The sequence below is a fragment of the Sinocyclocheilus anshuiensis genome, unplaced genomic scaffold (genome assembly GCF_001515605.1).
Source record: "Sinocyclocheilus anshuiensis isolate Anshui unplaced genomic scaffold, SAMN03320099.WGS_v1.1 scaffold301, whole genome shotgun sequence".
NCBI lineage: Eukaryota > Metazoa > Chordata > Actinopteri > Cypriniformes > Cyprinidae > Sinocyclocheilus > Sinocyclocheilus anshuiensis.
Genome location: NW_015539837.1, coordinates 473,465 through 493,520, shown reverse-complemented (window position 1 = coordinate 493,520; position 20,056 = coordinate 473,465). Strand labels below are relative to the sequence as shown.

General features: G+C 34.1%; 4 gene segments (V, D, J or C); all 4 read right to left on the bottom strand.

Moving 5' to 3' along the window:
- Window positions 1-651: 651 nt before the first annotated feature.
- LOC107684426 (T-cell receptor alpha chain V region 2B4-like) lies at window positions 652-1,173 on the bottom strand. The segment is given in 2 exon segments: window positions 652-1,043; window positions 1,134-1,173. Coding segments are annotated over 2 exon segments (432 nt in total).
- Window positions 1,174-13,404: 12,231 nt separating this feature from the next.
- On the bottom strand, window positions 13,405-14,169 carry LOC107684425 (T-cell receptor alpha chain V region HPB-MLT-like). The segment is given in 2 exon segments: window positions 13,405-13,718; window positions 14,130-14,169. Coding segments are annotated over 2 exon segments (354 nt in total).
- A 541-nt stretch (window positions 14,170-14,710) lies between these two features.
- Window positions 14,711-15,176, bottom strand: LOC107684439 (Ig heavy chain V region 186-1-like; the record flags this gene model as incomplete). The annotated part of the segment is given in 2 exon segments: window positions 14,711-15,015; window positions 15,107-15,176. Coding segments are annotated over 2 exon segments (354 nt in total), but the record flags the coding sequence as incomplete, so codon positions are not given.
- A 3,643-nt stretch (window positions 15,177-18,819) lies between these two features.
- LOC107684424 (Ig heavy chain V region 914-like) lies at window positions 18,820-19,449 on the bottom strand. The segment is given in 2 exon segments: window positions 18,820-19,217; window positions 19,388-19,449. Coding segments are annotated over 2 exon segments (438 nt in total).
- Window positions 19,450-20,056: the final 607 nt, after the last annotated feature.

Below are 20,056 nucleotides of genomic sequence, written 5' to 3'. Positions count from 1 at the left end.
GACTTTCTGTTACGAAACAGGATGTTGATTTCTTACATGTCCTCATATGAGGACACCGGGACTAAAAGCATGTTTATTACGCATTTTGGGAGACATAACAAATGAACAGGGAAAGAAATTATATTTCTATATTCTATGAAATGTTATATATTATTATGAAAATCTTGTCAAATATTACTCCCATTATTACACTTCTTTTTTCATTACATGTTGCCCCAAAAACACATTAATATGCAAATTAGATTTAGTTCATAGATACATTGTATATAATGAGAAAACCCGTTTATGGCCATTTTACACACATTTTGTAGAAAGAAAAATGGTATATTAAATCATTCTGTTGATTTAACATAGTTGAGAATCATCTTTATACAAAGTTTGGTAAAAAAATAAATCCTGAAAACTAAAAATGTATTGGTGATTTAAAAAATCTATTGTTTTTGCCTATGCATGTTCATTCATGTCTTTTTATTTAAAAAAAAAATAATTTAATCCCGATGTCCTCTACCAAGGACATAGCATAACTTATGAATGAAATATCATTTTTTACATTTTTTGTATGCTCTAAACAATGTAAAGACATGAAAAAAACTTTTTCCTAAAAATCTTTTCTTGGGTCTTAAGAGGGTGTGTTGTATGAATGTCATAATGTCAATTTACTGTAAGACTGTATGATCTATATTCTTGCTCGCTCTCACTGGGTAAAGGGTTTTTGTAGAGAGCTGATGTGTTTCCTGTCACTGTGGGCCTCAGAGCACAGTAGTACAGAGCAGAGTTTGATACAGCAGCAGAGGAGATCTCCAGATCCACATGCTTTTGTTCCCGTTTTGTGAGTTTAACTGAAAGTCTAGGATCTACATCAGACTTTTCGGTGTTTGATGCACCATCAAAGATGAGCACGAGAAATTCAGGAGCTGATCCGAGATACTGACGATACCAGTATAGATAATCTGCAGAGGAATAACTACAGGATAATATAACATTTGAACCCTCCTCAGCAAAATGCTCTGTTTCGTCTGGTGTGATGTTTCCAAAGACAGCAGCTGAAAAAGAAGAGGTACATGTTTAATGACATCTGTTTTAATTAATCTAATCTGTAACAATATCGATAATACATATATAAATATACATACATGCCAGACTACAGAAGAGAACAAGTGAAAAGACATCCATTGTGCAGTGCACTGTGTTCACTGGACGACTGAATCGTTTCTACTCCAGTCTGATTTGATTAGATTGTGTCAGATCTGTGTAGACCCTCCTCTCTATTTACATTTCACTCCTGGAGAACAAGAAAGATACAATCAGTTACAATCACTAATGTTTTCTCCTGATTTTCATGCACTATGGATGGGTGTAACATGTTGTACTACAACAGAAAACTGATTTATGATGATTAGGGTAATTTTTATTATGAGGAGGGTAATTAATTTTAGTTTTGCCACATGGTTTTGCTTTTCTTTGTTGGGTTTAGCAGTGAATCTGGGATCTACATCAGACTTAGCTTCTGTTGCACCATATGTGAGGGTTACAAGGAATTCAGGAGCTGATCTGGGATACTGACGGTACCAGAATAAAGACCGTGCAGATGAATAACTGCAGGATAATGTAATACTTGAACCCTCAACAGCAAACTCCTCAGTTTTAGTTGGTCTAATTTCATTTCCATACACAGTACCTGCAAAAGTAAATCAACGTTTATGAATGTGGATATTTTAGTGAATCAAGTGTGATCAGTGATTTATTCAGTGGTATGAATACTGTATGAATAATGCAACAAAATTAAATACATGTAAAGACAAATAGCAGAATAATAGAATGACGTACCATTGTCTGTGTTCACTAATGCAGCTTAAATGAGCTCTGCAACAGGCACTGAAGGCTTTTAACAAGATCACAATAAGTGTCAGTGCTTAGAGCTCCAACTCCTCCAACAGAAATATAACACATTTCAAAAGTCTTGAAAAGGGAAAATAATAGCATATTACAGTCTAACTTCAGTTGATTTCCCAAAACACTCGGACTCAGAGCATAGTAATACACACGAAGGTTTTGAAAAAAAATTTTTTAATCCTTTGTAATGAATACACTCTGAAAAGATAAAAGAACAAACTTTGTGATGGAGGTTGATGATTATTCATTATGAACAGTCGTGGAAAAACAGGGGTTTTTATATCCTTTTGCTGGAGTGCATGTGGGCTCCATGGCACAGTAGTACAAAGCAGAGTCTGTCACTTTAGCAGAGGAGATCTCCAGATCCACATGGTTTTGCTTTTCTTTGTTGGGTTTAGCAGTGAATCTGGGATCTACATCAGACTTAGCTTCTGTTGCACCATATGTGAGGGTTACAAGGAATTCAGGAGCTGATCCGGGATACTGACGGTACCAGAATAAAGACCGTGCAGATGAATAACTGCAGGATAATGTAATACTTGAACCCTCAACAGCAAACTCCTTAGTTTTAGTTGGTCTAATTTCATTTCCATACACAGTACCTGCAAAAGTAAATCAATGTTTATGAATGTGGATATTTTAGTGAATCAAGTGTGATCAGTGATTTATTCAGTGGTATGAATACTGTATGAATAATGCAACAAAATTAAATACATGTAAAGACAAATAGCAGAATAATAGAATGACGTACCATTGTCTGTGTTCACTAATGCAGCTTAAATGAGCTCTGCAACAGGCACTGAAGGCTTTTAACAAGATCACAATAAGCGTCAGTGCTTAGAGCTCCAACTCCTCCAACAGAAATATAACACATTTCAAAAGTCTTGAAAAGGGAAAATAATAGCATATTACAGTCTAACTTCAGTTGATTTCCCAAAACACTCGGACTCAGAGCATAGTAATACACATAAAGGTTTTGAAAAAAATTTTTTTAATCCTTTGTAATGAATACACTCTGAAAAGATAAAAGAACAAACTTTGTGATGGAGGTTGATGATTATTCATTATGAACAGTCGTGGAAAAACAGGGGTTTTTATATCCTTTTGCTGGAGTGCTATCATTACTGAGCTGCTCATTTTGGTTTGAGAAAAGTTTCATGATGGAGAAATTTAAGGTCCACTCAAATGTGGCATGTAACCAAACCTTTGCAGCTTAAAGTTTTGATGCATTCTGGTTATTGAAAATATAAAAACATTTGTGTTATGCTGTAGGTGTTATTACTGTGCTGTGAAATATCTAAAGTTATAACAAAAGTAGAACAAAATAGTAAATGGCAGAAAAATATGAAAATATGCTGAAAATATGAGGATATGAAATTATTTGCTGTAATTATTATAAATCATGTTATGTAGGCATTTAATGTAGTGTTATTTAATGTTATAAATATGTGTAAACAAATACTGAAATTAATTTCACATTTGTTAAGTATAGGGACAGATTTCAAGAAATGAGAGAGACATTATTTATTGTTCAGCAGGTATTTGTAGAGTGTACATGAGTTTCCTGTCCATGTGGACATCAGTGCATGGTAGTACATGGCACAGTCTGTTACTTCAGCATCAGAGATCTCCAGGCTCACAAGATTTTTGTCCACTTTTGGTATAATACGAGGAGGAAGTGGGTTGCTTGTGGGTAAATCCAAGCCAGGAACTCTGGGTAGGATCTAGAATATTGGCGATACCATTGCAGGTTAGTTAAAGCTCCCTCATATTTGCAGGACAAAATTATGATTTGTCCGACAGATGCAAGTGCCTTGTTTTCCTGTGGTGTTATTGACTGTGCCAATGTGTCACCTGGAAAACATAAAATATAATATATTTCATCAAACTGAATTTGTATCATTAACATTATAGCATTTAAACAAAATCAGTCTAAAAATATGTAAACTGCATTATGTCTAAAAGTTATAAGTCAACTTCACTTACTTTTATCAACAATTGCAGAAGAAGAGCACAAGGAATCATCATGTTTGCACTGTGAGAAGTTTAAATGATCACTTTGCTTTTACTCAAACCTCCACAGGCTCCTCCTTATTACTGCACAGAATAAGAACACAGCATTGAAATTAATTGTACTTCTAGGTGATCAATATTTGAGTTCAAATATAAAATGAATCTAGTAAATCTGATTTAATTTATTTACAGCCATGTAGTGTTTTGATTTTTTTTTCTTAATAAATAAGTCGGTAATAATATGCCTAATGTAACACTCATTTACATATTCTCTGACTGTCAATGGCAATTTATAGAGCTGAAGCATGAATGCTGAGTGTATATCGCCCTCTTCTGGTCCCCTATAGGGTTATGTAATAAACGTGCATTGTTCAACAAAGCATTGAAATAAGAGTTGTATTTCTGCTCACATCATATTAAATTTATTTCTAGTAATAACCGAGTGCACTCAACATATGGTTTAACAGAATATTGGTCACTGTGTGTTGACCTGTTTAAATATAATTTACATTAGGTTTAATGCCACATTTAAAAGATGGGGTAAACTGATTTATGATATGAAGTGAAATGGTTGAAATTGTAGATGTTTATGTAATCTAAATTTAATTTAGGGCTCATTTATTTGCAGGGTTTTTGTATGAGTGTTGAGTGTGTTTCAGTCACTGTGGGCTTCAGAGCACAGTAGTACACAGCAGAGTCAGACACACACACATCCTGGATTGTCAGTGGAACTGTTGTTCTAGAGGTGTTGAGATTGGCATCAAATCTCCCTTCAAATTGTTTGTCAACCTCACCAGATCCAGGAAATTTCTTCAGCATATATCTAGGGTATCCATTTATTTCTTGTTGGTACCAGAACAGATATGGAAATGAATCAGTGGTTGAATATGTGCAGTTGATTGTTACAGTTTCACCCTCAACAGCAGTTTGAACTCTTGTTTTTTGTTCAATACTGTCCAGAGAATCACATCCTAAAATAGAATAAAAAAGTAAGTCTATTTTCTAATGAAATGAAAACACAATCTCACAAACTGCACGGGGAGTTGCATTACTACAATTAAAATGAATCTAAAAACTACATAGTGTACTTAATGGTGCCACTTACCCCACAAATATGTGAATAGAATGATAACCACACTTTTCCATTGTGTCATTATCTCTGTTGTGCTTTCCAACTGAAATCACCAAAGTCATAAAAATACACTGAGAAGTTCTGATCCTCTTCTTGCTTTTGCTTCTCTGTGATGCAATAGACCTCAAACACTTTTTAGGAGGAGCTTCTTCTATAGATTAAAGATCATCATCATTCAATTTATAATAAGATGATTTACGTCTGCGTGTCGTAACCATATACATTTCTAAACATCTAAAGTGCTTTCTAGTTTCTGTGTTTGTTATTTTTGTGGTTTCTTGACTTAAAGCAAGGTGCACATGGTTCCCACTTTCATATTAACATCTGCATCTTTACAGGTAAGGGTTACAATACTGTTTTGGATCTGGAGGAAATAGATAGTAAATTAGTAAATAAGCACTGTATAGATTACTGGATATCAACATTTACAGTACATGATTGTTTGCGCAGTTCTGTTTCCAAATACCTTTTTTTAAATATAACTTTAACTGCCTGTTGCTTTCTCATATCTATATTATCAATTCTATGCATTTATAGATGCATTTCTTTGTAGTAATGCTTTGATGCTTTTATTTCTACATGTCTGAACTGCTCTGTTATATTCTCTGAAAGATATTCTGGAACATTTACATAGTTTCTGAGTTTTATTGTTCAGGAGGTTTTTGTACAGTGTAGTTGAATTTCCTGTCATTGTGGTCGACAGTGCACAGTAGTACAGCGCAGAATCTGTTACTTCAGCATCAGAGATCTCCAGGATCACAAGATTGTTGTTTTTATCAACTTTAGGTATGATACGATCAGGAAGAGGGTTACTTGTGTCTCCATGTGGATAAATATAAGCGAGGAACTCCGGTTTGGATCCCAAATGCTGACGATACCAGTGCAGGTTATTAACAGCTCCATCATATTTACAGGACAGAGTGACTTTTTCTCCCTCAGATTTAAGTGCCTTGTTTTCCAGCGGTGTTATTGACTGTGCAAATGTCTCCTCTGCAAAACAACCATTAAACTTTTTTTTAAATCAAAATTACCCAAATAATTAATATTATATTACAGAATTTCATAATATATCACAGCATATATAATGCATAATATATTACAGCATTTCAATAAAAGCCATGTCCAACATCATAAAAAAAAAAAAGAAATTAAACATCTAAACATTGCATAAAACTCCAAATTGACAACATTATTTGATCAAATGATCAGTAAACTCTTACTTTTAATCAACAATAGCAGAAGCAGAACAAAAAGGATAGTCATGTTTGCACTGTACATAGAAAAATTTGAGACGCTCTTTTTCATAATCAGATCCCTACAGGCTCCACCTACTGTATCTGTCAGCGTATGAGGATGTGAACACAGCATTAAAACTTTTGGTTGATGAACACTAAAGTATGAAACTATAATATATAAAAACCAAAAAAAAAAGATAAAGCATTTTAAATAATGATAAAGCTCATCTGATCATAAAGATTATCTTTCTCATTATGGTGGATGTTTATGTAGGCCTTTATGTAGGTTATTTTGTTTTTTGGTTAATAGAGCCCTGGGTTTCACCTACACATTCACTTGTCATTACAACTGCAAAGAAATTATTCAATCTTACTCATACTCAGTAATTCAATAACTTACTCAATAACTCATAATTTAACTCCTTAAAGAACATCTAATTAAATGTTAATGTTGAGTGCATGTCGCCCTCTTCTGGTTTTCATGTCTTTCTGCACATGCATACTACACATTCACTAAAGAGATTTCAATAGCAATAACCAGATTTGTGATGGTTATATATTTTAGTGGCATGAGCAGTATGAAATCAACTGAAACCAAAAGTAATGGAAAATAAAGACAAATGTAAATATAACTAATTTAAATTTAGTTCATGAAAACTTTTAATTGATAGACACCTACTAAAATAGAATATATTTATTGGTTTTAAGAATGAAATCATAGACTAAACAGTTTATTCTAATAGAAAATAATTTTAAAAATAGATAGCTTTAAATTACATGATGTAATGTATGCTGTTGCATTGTCAGAGTTTTTGTATGAGTGTTGAGTGTGTTTCAGTCACTGTGGGCCTCAGAGCACAGTAGTACACAGCAGAGTCAGACACACACACATCCTGGATTGTCAGTGGAACTGAAGTTGTGCTGAGATTTGCATGAAATCTCTCCTTGAATTCTTCCTCACTGTTTCCAGATTTAGAAACTTTATTTAACATGTACTTGGGATTTCCATTGTCTTTCTGCTGGTACCAGAAGAGAGTTGGGCCAGAATAAGCAGTCTGATATGTACAGTCGATCATTACAGTATCACCTTCAAAAGCAAACTGAATCCTTGTGTGCTGATCAACTTTGTCTTGAGAATTACAACCTGAAACAGAATTAAAACAATATTAATAAATATGCACATTACACACATAAGGAAAATTCATATGAAATATATTTGAAAAGAATCATTCATTTTGCTACTCACCCCTGATATATAAAACTATGATCACAATGGCACTTTTCCACAGTGCCATTATATGCAATTGAAATGGGCAACTCTTAAAACATATGCAGAGTGTGATGTGTTTAATTAGTCCCTTCCTCTTTCTACATCTGTTAAAGCAGCAATAAATTCAGATCACTTTGTCTGACTGCTGGGAGGAGCCTGTGCTACAGTCAGTGTCAGTGAAGACTGTAATACTGTGTATATGTAAAACCATATCACTTAATTATGTATATATATATATATATATACAATGATTAATCTTAGAATGTGCATACAGTATGCTTCCATGTATTTTGATTAGCCTATATTACATTATTTATTTATTTTGTTTATCTGTTCATTGCTTAACTATTTCAAGTGAAATGTGTAGCATATATCAATGTTATTAAGTTATGAGTGTATTGTTTTGTTTATCTTTGATTTCGTTTCAATCGCTGGTAGAGTGACGATAGAATATTGAGTATATTCTGAAGTGCGAGTAAGTTGATCGGTAAAATAATGTCATTAATCTGATTTCATATACATGCCTTGAAACTCTAAAAAAAATCAGGTTGTCTTAACTGTGCTTCAGATTGCACTTTAACAAGTGTATTAAGTAATAATATCATTGAAGAATGCTGTATATCAAAACAGATACAAAGAATCACATGACAGCAATGGTTGTTTAAGAAGTTTATTTGCAATTCATTTACGTGTTGTACCTTTGTTTCTGTTTAAAGGTTTTTCACTTTTCTGCTACAGGTTGTCACATTTCATCATAATTGATGCAAATAAAAGAAAAGTGGAATCCAGTTAAGGCCTCTGTTGATGTGTCTCTCCCTTTCAAGTGGGGAAATTGTGCACGAAAAGAAGTAACTTGACAGATAGGAATAGCCTCAAATGAAGGTTTGTTTTTTCAGTTGTTTATGTATTTCGGTATTTCATAATAAACATATTGATTGAGTGAATATCTCTTACCCATGCAAAGTTGAGTTATTATCCGGTAAAGAGAAACATGATGTCTTCAGAGAGACAGAGAGATGTTTTAATAACTGTTTTACTCTGTCTTACACTCTCAACAGTGTGAATATATAAAAATATATAATAATAATAATAATAAAGCATATGTCAGAAACTGCATATGTCAGGAAGGATGTTTATGTGTTTCAGTCACAGTGGGCTGCAGAGCACAGTACTGTAGTAAACAGCAGAGTCAGACACACATCCTTGATTGACAGTGAAACTGAGCTTGAGGATCTGTTGGGATCTGCACAAAATCTTTTCTTCCTCATTCATTCATTCATTCATTCATTCATTCCACTGTTGTTTCTTCCAGTTGAGAGTTTATGGAGCATGTAAACTGGGAATCTTAAAGTATCTTGTGTAAAGAAATGTTCTTATGTAAGGATTCAATTTGATGACAGTCAATGTTTGTCTTTACAATTTTCCTGTGCACAATTGTTTGCAGGGTTTAATAATAAATTATAATTCCCACCAACATCATAGATTATGCCACACTGTGGCCAATTTTAGAAATTACATAGTTTTCATCAGATTAAAAAAAGGATTCAACTTTGAGGTGAGAGAGATTCATTTTATTATTTTATTGGGTTTGAACACCGAAATTACTGATATATAAACACAATTTAATTATAATGCATTTGCATTTGCTAAAGAGAAGTTTGGATTATATTCAGCTGGATGAAATTTGTAAGTGTGAAGAAGCTCAGTGTTCAAGAATTTTCTTGGAAAAATAATTATAATGATTAAAATGTAGTTATTAATGTAGAAATTAAGATGAAGTATTCATACACTGAAGCTGGAAAGTGATATCCAGAACATATTGTTAATGTTTCTTTTAAGTTTTATAACAGGCCTAATTCAGTCTTACCCAGGTGTTACCGCATATTTTATTACATTAAGAGCTGGATAGATTGTGGTTTTGATTGTGGTTTTCACTATATATTTTCCCAGTGAAAAGAGCTTCAGGTTTTTGTATGACATGTCTTATGTTTTGTATCACTGGGCTCCTACTCTTAGAGCACAATAATAGAGAGCTGAATCTGACAGACGTACATCAGTAATAGTGAGTTCAGTGGATGTACGTGTTGTATCCGAATTAAATCGGCCGTCGGAGGTGTCTTCACCAGAATGTGATCGGGCACCTTTAAGTAATAAATACTGAGGTTCTCCGTTGGGATACTGTCTGTACAAGTAAAGCACAACATATTCACTACTTGAACTATATGTATCTGGCTCAATGTTGTCTCCAGCCACCAAACCTGTCAACAATATGATTTTGATTTATGAAATCAAGGTAGAAAATAATATCGCAAACACACTTTACTTTTTTTTTCCAGAGAAAAATCAATCAGTAAAATCAAACCATTAAAGGATTTGGAGTTTGAGACTTTAAAACAATGTAAATATTAATATAGAGACTTTCATTAATTGTTCAGTAAATAATATACCTGTTCCCACAATGAGAATCAGTATAAAACATCTGTCCATGTTCAATCAGATCAGTTCAGTTCTCTGTTGAGTCTCTCAGTGCTCTGAGCTGTAAGTCACTCCAGATCAGTCAGAAACACACACAGGAACTTCCTTCTCTCTGAACTTCCTGCTGCTGTTCACTTTCATCCATATGGTGCCGTATACTGTATATACACTGCCATTCAAAAGTTTGGGATCAATAATGTTTTTTAAAAAGAAGTCTCTCATGCTCATCAAGGCTGCATTTATTTAATCAAAAAAGCAATATTGTCAAAAATTATTACAATTTAAAATAACAGTTTTCTATTTTAAGATACTTTCAAAATATTTTACTTTATTTTACTATACTTAATAATCTTACTGATCCCAATTTTTTTAACGGCAGTGTGTGATAAAAATGGAGGCACAGATAAATGACTGGGGAGGTGCTCTGCTGTCTATGAGAAGTCTGGTTGTAGTCAGTGACATCATAACCGATTCTCTCTCGTTTTGTTTCATAATGTAAATATTATGAGGAATAATATATATCAGTTTAACTTATGTGCATACCCTTATTCTTTTTTAAATTCAGAGTTTCATAACTAAATGTAATCAAAACTTACTCATTAACAGGATAGTTCACCAAATGGTGTCCCAAACCTGTGTGACTTTCTTCAGCTGAACACAAAAGAAGATATTTTGAAGAACGATGATCTTGACTCTTTTATGCCACGCATTCTTATACATGCTACGGTTCTTAGAATAATCTACATGCGGCAAACTATTCTTAGAATTTTTGTTAAACTGTCCTACTATTCACATTAAATCCAATTTAACTGACACAACTTCTAGTATACAATTCCCTTTCTTTTGGAATGTGTTGTAGTTCATATATGAGAAGTCAGATAGCATAGTGTTGATTTTTCAAACTGACCTTTTCTGTTCTGTTCTAATATAAACTTTGTGAGGTATAAGTATTGTTTTTTTGTGTTTGCTTACAAAATGACACATATATTTTGGTCTAGTTTGATAGTGTTTTATGGCACTAAGCCTGTCCAGTGTGCAGTGGTCCTCAGTGATGACTGACTGATCACAATATCATGTTTTTGTATGAGTGTTGAGTGTGTTTCAGTTACAGTGGGCTTCAGAGCACAGTAGTACACAGCAGAGTCAGACACACGCACATCCTGGATTGTAAGAGAAACTGATTTTGAATTTGGTTAAGACTGCTGTTGAATCTATCCTCAAGTGGCTTGTCATTTGTACCGAATCTGATCAGCATGTATTCTGGGAATCCATTTACTTTTTGCTGGGACCAGAAGATATCTTAAGATATATCAGTGGTTTCAGCTGATTGTTACAGCTGCTTTTTCAACAGCAGTTTGAACTGTTGTATTTTGTTCAACACTTTCCAACAAGTCATCACTGATGAGGATCTCATATTAAAAGGACAAAATATTACATTCATGTGTGTAGGGTAAACATTTGAATTTGAGTATGTTAAATTTAGGCGAAAATACCAAAAAACGCCCTGAGCTTAAGTGGTTTTAAAAAATTATCTTACTCCAAAAATATGTGATAAAGATGACTACAATTTTTTGCCAGTTTGCCATCACATAAATTATTAAAATAAACAATTAGATAAAATAAGCTTGAAGTATACAGTGGACTTTTGTTTTAGGCTTTATTTAATAAAGTTGTACTAATACGGTCAATAATATGCAAAGACCTGCAGGAGGAGTCTGACTGCACAGTATCTGAACACACACAGTGTGACTGTCTCCTCCTCCTGAAGAATTCTGGGTGTATTTTAATGACTTTACAATGTTCTGATGTTTGTTTTATCAATCTCTTCATATACATTGGTTCATGCACTTGGACTCTTTTTTTTAGTTTGATGAACTAAACTAATTCTAGAATGCTCTTGAACCATTAAAAGATTGTTATTGTTGTTACTCGAGTCTCAACTACTGTGTTTGTTTTTATTTGTATTTAATTCTTATTGATTCATTGTAGTTATGCATTTCTCATCAATGTCATGGAGTCATATTTTTGTATGAGTGTTGAGTGTGTTTCAGTCACTGTGGGCTTTAGAGGACAGTAGTACACAGCAGAGTCAGACACACGCACATCCTTGTCAGGAGAACTGTTTCTAATTTGGAGTCCAGTTTTGCATGAAATCTCTCCTGAAATTCAGGCTCTGTAGTTCCCTTCCCAATGGAAAGGTCACTCAGCATGAATGTTGGTGATTTGTTTGGTAGCCGTTTGTACCAGAAGAGATAAGCATTTGCAGAACTCATGAGGGTGTAATTACACAAGTCACTTGATTTCCTTCAGCAGAAGTCTTTTCTCTTAAAGGCTGATCGACACTATCCTGTCCCCAGCACACTGGAAAAGATGGGACATAAATTAACAATATTTCACAGATATTAAGTAACTCAAATAAATTAAGAGTAAATGAAAGACTGTTCTTACCAAAATAATGTGTTGTGAATAAAAGAGTAATAATCAGCCATTTCGTCATATTGTTGGTCAGAGTTGGAGAGAGTAAGTGTCAGACAACTGATGTGAGTCTCTCCTTATGGCAAATCCCTCTCAATTATTGTCTTGATGTTTTCAACAACTGAACAGTCTGACACAAGAAATTAAGAGATGCTGACCCCTGGTGGTAAATTCATTATATTAAAAACTTCAGTTTTTTTTTGTTCATTTGTAACCTTTGAAATCATTTCAAATTATTGAATTATATAAACCATAGAGTGCAATATCCTTTGACAGATTATGCATAATATTACATTATTGTGTAAAATGATGTTACATATAATGATCTTTACATATCTGAATCAAGATGTGCCAGGATAGATAAGATGACAGGATAATGTTCTTAGAAAGAAAAACTTATTTGTTTTTCTTATAGTTTTAGATTCTTAAGGTTTAGCTTTATATAAGAATTCGAGGGATAATACATTATTCTTAGCACATTCGCTGAGATGGACAGTCAAGTTCAGATACTGTGCTGTTAGACTCCTCCTGCAGGTCTTTGCATATGTGACAGTGTTACAATAACTTTATCAACAGAGGCTGAAACAAGTGTCTATTGTAGATTTCAACAAAATCTATTTATCTAAATCAGGTTTATTTTATTTAATTTTTGTATTTAATCTTAAGATATTTTTGTTTTATTATTATTCATGATAGATGTTCACATCTATTAGGACTGGTCATGCATATATTGAATATACCTATGTTCATTTGTCTTTATAACTTGATTATAAATTTCAGCTGCAACCACACCCAGGTGTTTCCACAAGTATAATTATATTGTGTGAATCATAGATTGTGTGTTTGATATGGCTTGAGATCAAAGTGAAAAATGAATTTGAGTTTTTGTACAGCTTCACATACACTTTGTATCACTGGGCTCCTACTCTTAGAGCACAATAATAGAGAGCTGAATCTGACAGAGTTACACCAGTAATAGTGAGTTCAGTGGATGTTTCTGATGTAGTCGACTGAAAGCGAGGTTCAGCTGGGGTCCCAGTATCACTCCATCCCCGAGCTTCTTTCCACATTAAATACTGAAGTTCTTTATTAGGGTACTGTCTGTACCAGTAAAGTCTAACATATCTGCTGCTTGTATCATATGTGCAGCTGAGGGTCACAGTCTCGTCTTCCTTCACGACACTAGTTTCTTTATTTGGCCTGATCTGGTCTGCAGTCATCACACCTAAAACAAAGAAATAAGACAATTAGACAAGTTGCACAAAATTAATACTAGTGCTACAAAATAAAATTGCATCCAAAATAAATGTCTGTGTTTACATAATATATGTGTGTCTACTGTGTGTATTTATTATGTATATATTAATGCACACACATCCATACATATATTGAAGAAAAAACAATATTCATATTTATATATAATATAAAATATATAAATGTAAATATATACACATGCAAATATTTTTAAAACACATGTATGTGTGTGCATATAAATACATAATAAATATACACAGTACACACATATATATTATGTAAACGCGATTAATTGCGATTAATCATTTGACAGTACTAATTCTTACACTTATAGTTTTTCTACTGTACATCACTAGAATGAATAAAGGGAGTCATACTGTACCTTGAGCCAGAATTAAAATCAGAAACAGGACTTTTTCCATATTTATTAGGTCAGATGAATGTATTAATGTTCTCTGTGCTCCAATTCTAATGCATTAGTTTAGTCCTCACAGAAGAGGTGTGTCTTCAGGCTTTTTTTTAGGTTTGATGGTTTCAGATGCAGGTGATTGGTTGGAGGTGACAGTTTTAAAACCAAACAAAAGAGCCTTGAAAAAATAAATCAGAAAATGTGTGATTGGTCTCTTTTGGTCTGGTTACAAATTCGGGATTAATAAACTGCACTCTGTTAAAAAGGTTGAAGAGAAAAAATAATTAAACACAATGGAAATACTGTAGATCTGCTCTGTTTTATTTTGGCAACGTCACAACTCCAGGTTCATCTTGGACTTTAAATACTTGATCCTTTATGGTTTGCCACAAATTGCACGTTATTGTTTATTACTGATTCTCACTTGGTGAAAATAACTTTTCATAAGGTTTCTACTTTGTTTATAGTGTTTTGTTAACAAAGTTAGAGTTTTCAATTTATTTTGTGTGTTTTTGTATGAGTGTTGAGTGTGTTTCAGTCACTGTGGGCCTCAGAGCACAGTAGTACACAGCAGAGTCAGACACACGCAGATTCTTGATCATCAGTGGAACTGTTTTTGATGTTGTATCCAGTGTTGCAGAAAATCTCTTCTTAAAATCAGGCTCAGTTGTTCCTTCACTAAATGGATATTTGTTCAGAATGAATGCTGGTGATTTGTTTGATAGTTGTTTGTACCAGAAGAGATAAGCATCTGTATTTGTAGCTTTGGTAGTGTAGTTACACATTAAAGTTACTCGATCTGCTTCATTTGCAGTCATTTCTCTTGAAGGCTGTTCAACTCTGTCTTGTCCCCAGCACACTGGAAAATAGATTTCATTATTAATCTTTGACATATATTAAGTAACTCACATATGAACAAATGATAATGTGGAAATTAAGAACTTCCTTACCTAAATCATGAGCTGTGAAGAAAAGTGCGATTGTCGCCCATTTTTCCATTGCTGAGATAGAGATTAATATTTTAACGTGTTCTAATGAATGTGTCTCTCTGTCTTTACTCTAGCTCTTGGTTTGCTCTGTGCTGCTTTTCTCTTAATGTTTCAAGTCTTCAAGCTCTCACATGCCACCTGTTTCCTTGAAAACACTTTGAGGGATGCTGCCTCCCTGTGGTGAATTTATGTATATTCTAACTGACATTTTTATCCAAATTTTAAAACTTACAAATGTGAAAAACAATCAGAAAGCAGTAACAGAATACACATAAAGTTATTAGATTTCTGCAACACAAGAGTAGTGTCTTGTGGACGTGTTTCTAGGGGAGACCGTTTTGCAGCTTCATGACATTAATATTTACCCTGTGGTAATAAAGTTTATCAAGTAATACAAATACCTATTAAGAAATGTCCTGAAAAAGACATTCATGGTTTGTGAAGAATAATAGAAAGATATTTTAAGTTTAATTGTATTAATAATATTTAGAAAAATAACACCAGTTAAAATATGTAACAATAAAAAGACAAAATTAAAAACTATACTTGGTAATATTTCCAAACTTGTGAATGCCCACATATAGTTCTTGTGTGAGTGTTGAGTGTGTTTCAGTCACTGTGGGCCTCAGAGCACAGTAGTACACAGCAGAGTCAGACACACGCACATCCTGGATTGTCAGAGGAGCTGATTTTGTTATTGTGTTTAGACGTGCTTTAAATCTCTTCTTAAAATCGTCGTCATTAGCTCCATAAGTAGACAGCATATATTTTGGGAATCCATTTACTTGTTGCTGATACCAGAAGAGAGTTGGCGATGGATCAATGCTTGTATACGTACAATTGATTATTGCAGCTGCTGCAGCTTCATCTGCCGTTTGAACTCTCATATTCTGGTGGACAGCATCCTCAGATTTACACCCTGGAATTTAGAAAACCATTTATCATTTGAATAACTCAATCATTCATTCATTCCAATTTTAAAATGGAAGAAAATCTACTTACCCAAAAAATATGAGATGAACAACACTAAATATTTTTGCCAGTGTGTCATCATAATTGTGTAAATGTGCTGTGTTAAATTAAACTAAACAGAATGAACACATCTACAGTAGAACAGATTTTTAACCCCCTTGTTGCTTCAGTCTCTCTCGCTAAAGTTACACTGAACACATTTACAAACACCTGGAGGAGGAGCCTCAGTATCTGAATACAGATAGTTTGACTGAAAGGATTTGTGAATCATTGTACAATATTTAGCATTAATTTTGATTCATATCTAATTTCTCAATTATATATGGACAGATAATGTGCAGATTACAGATAAAATAAAAATATGGAATACAGTTATTATAAAATATCAGTTTTGTTATGCATAACCCTAAACAAACTGTTAATTATATTTCATTTTTAATGCAACATGAAGGTATTTAAATAGATATAATAGATCTAAATGTTCTTGTATGAGAGTAAAGGGTTCTGTCACCACGGGCTTATGAACAGTAGCTCACAGTACAGTACACAGAGTCAGACACATGCAGATTCTTGATCATCAGTGGAACTGTTCTTGATGTGAAGTCTGATGAAGCAGAAAATATCTGTTTAAATTCATCCTCAGTAGTTCCTTTATCAACTGTAAATTCACTCAGAATGAATGTTGGTGATCTGTTTGGTAGCTGTTTGTACCAGAGGAGATTAAGCATTTGTAGAGTAATTGCACAGTAGAGTAACTTGAGCTGCTTCATTTGCAGTCATTTGTCTTGAATGTTGTTCAACATTGTCTTGTTCCCAGCACACTGGAAAATAGATTTATACATTATTCATGTGAACTTAGTGAAGAAATGGTGAAGTGTGAATGTTCTTACCAAAATCATGTGCTGTGAAGAAAAGAGTAATATAATTGCCCAAGTTAAAAAAGGAGAATATTTTAACAAGTGTTTTCTTCTTACAGTATAGTCTCTGTTTCTCTTTGCTATTTTAGGTTCTTCATAAGATTTTGAAGAATTATGCCTCCTTGTGGTTAGTTTAAATATTTTTTGCTGAGCTGAACCATTTAAATGTAACTTTAATATATTCTAACATAATTTGCAAGTAATTAATGTCAGAATCAAGTAATCAGAATATATAAGAAATAAATTGGACATTTTATTTTGCACTATTTGAATAATTTGACTTGGAGTGGGAAACTTCCTTAAAGAGAGTTGTGATGTAATTCTAAAATGTAATTCAGGAAGTATTGTGTTTCCTTTTCATTACATTTTCAGTAACCACACACAGGCGTGCTTCCACATATGAAATTAAATTGTGTGAATTTTAGATTGTGGGTTTGATATGGCTTGACATCAAAGGGGAAAATGAATTTGAGTTTTTGTACAGCTTCACATAGACTTTGTATTACTGGGCTCCTACTCTTAGAGCACAATAATAGAGAGCTGAATCTGACAGAGTTACATCAGTAATAGTGAGTTTAGTGGATGTTTGTGATGTAGTCGACTGAAAGCGAGGATCATCGGGGCTCCCACTTGCACTACCTGATCGTGCAGGCTTGAATAACAAATAGCGAAGCTCTCCATTTGGATACTGTCTATACCAGTACAGATAAACATAACTGCTGCTTGTATCATATGTGCAGCTGAGGGTCACAGTCTCCTCTTCCTTTATGACACTAGTTTCTTGATTTGGTCTAATCTGGTCTGCAGTCATCACACCTACAACAAATTAACAAAATAATTTCTGAGTCAAGTAACACAAAACTATTTCATTTGAATGTGTCTGAATACTGTAACGAATAAAAATGTCATGCCTGAAGTCAAAATTAAAATCAGCAGCAGGTGTGTTTCCATGTTGACTAGGTCAGATCAGGTGTGTATTAATGTAGTCTGTGCTCTGAGCTGTAGATCTGTGTTACTGTGAGTCTCTGCCGTTTCACACTCAAACACACTGGAACTTCCTGCTTTCTGTGTGATGATATCATGTACTGCTTCTCATGTTTTTGCTCTGCCATTAGTTAGAGGAAAGCTTTTGCTGCAAGGAATTATAGTATATTTGTATTTCTTTATACAAACATTAATTCTTAATGAACCAATAAAATGAACATTAATGTTTCAAAGTTTAAATACTTCTGGATTTAAATTAGATTTTGAATTCCAGATTCAGGTCAGATCCCCACTGCATAAGCTATTATAATATAATAGTTGAATGCTCACTGAAGAGCTTGTTTGTTGTGATGATTTGAGGCTCATGAAGCTGTGGATGAAGTTTGAAATAGCTAAACATGATATTATTTTGTAAACCCTGAACAATTCTTTATTGAGATAGGAGTTACTATAGTTACCACTATACTTATCCATATGTATTTTATAAGGCTGTTTATTCACTGGATATACCCATGAACATTTGTTTAGAATAGCTAAAAGGAGGGTCATCACTGTACGTGTGCTTACATTCTTAGCTTAAATGACACATGTCTCTGTCAGGTTCAACAACATGTTGAAATCTCACCTGCTTCACAACCTGGCAAAACGTAAATGCATCTATGATCTTATCACCTCTTTGAACATGGTTGCTTTATAAAATGTTATGAATACTTGGAGAAGCATCTTTTAAGTGAATCTTTGTGTGTGTGTGTGTGTGTGTGTGTCCCTTTTTTTGGCTAAATAGAGGGGTGTTCTCTTGTGTTACCTATAGCAGATATGGAGGTTGGATATGTGTGATGTAGATGCAATGCTGTGTATCAGGTTTTTGTACAGTGTTCTTGTGTTTCCTGTCACTGTGGGCTCCAGAGCGCAGTAGTACAGAGCAGAGTCTGATATAGATGCAGAGGAGATCTCCAGATACACAAGGTTTTCTTTGTCTTTGGTGACTTTGGCAGTGAATCTGGAATCTACATAAGACTCCTGAGCTTGTTTTGCACTGTCTAAGATGAGCACAATGAACTCAGGAGCTGATCCAGGATACTGACGATACCAGTACAGAGTATATGCAGATGAATAACTGCAGGATAATTTAACACTTGAACCATCATCAGCAAACTCCTCTGTTTTGGTTGGTTTGATTTCATTTCCATATGTTGCATCTGTAAAAGTAGACCAAATCTTTTATGAAATTTAATCTATATTCAGTTTAGATGTTCAGTATAGAATGCAATATACAACATAAAGAAATAGCTTTATACTTTAATCTTGAGAAGAAATTAGCCATTATGCCTGCTCAGAGTATTTAGATGCACAACAATTCAATACTTACACGAAAAGACAAAAAGCAGAATTACAGAATGGAGCATCATGGTGAGTGTTTCTTATTCTCTCTCTAACAGACTTGAAGTTTAACAAGATTACATCAGATATAAGTGCTTTAAACCCCACCTCTTTCAGAGAACTCTTTGAGAGAGCAGAGCACATCAGATCTGTTTCATATACACCACTTCATTTAAAGGGGTCATATGATGCGATTTCAATTTTTCCTTTCTCTTCGGAGTGTTACAAGCTCTTGGTGCATAAAGAAAATCTGTAAAGGTGCAAAGACTAAAGTCTCAAATCCAAAGAGATATTCTTTATAAAAGTTAAGAGGCAGCCACACCTACCTAAAACGGCTCGTTCTAACACGCCCCCACATATCTACATCACTATGTGGGAAGATTTGTATAACGCCGCCCAAATGTTCATGCAAAGAAAGAAGGCGTAACTTTTATTCTCACTGTAGTATTGTTGTTGCCGCCGCCATGTCGTGAAGGCGCCTGTGTGATTCGTTGTGAAAGCGAAACTACTTTGTTTGGCCTTCCAAAAGAGGACGATATCTGCTTCGTCATGCCTGGAGCTGATCCGTGCTGGTCGCTGAGGAAATACATCAACTTTGCGCTGTGGATCGCCGGATCGGCTTTCACCGTCGACGAAGCGGAGTCCAGCCGGGGTTGTC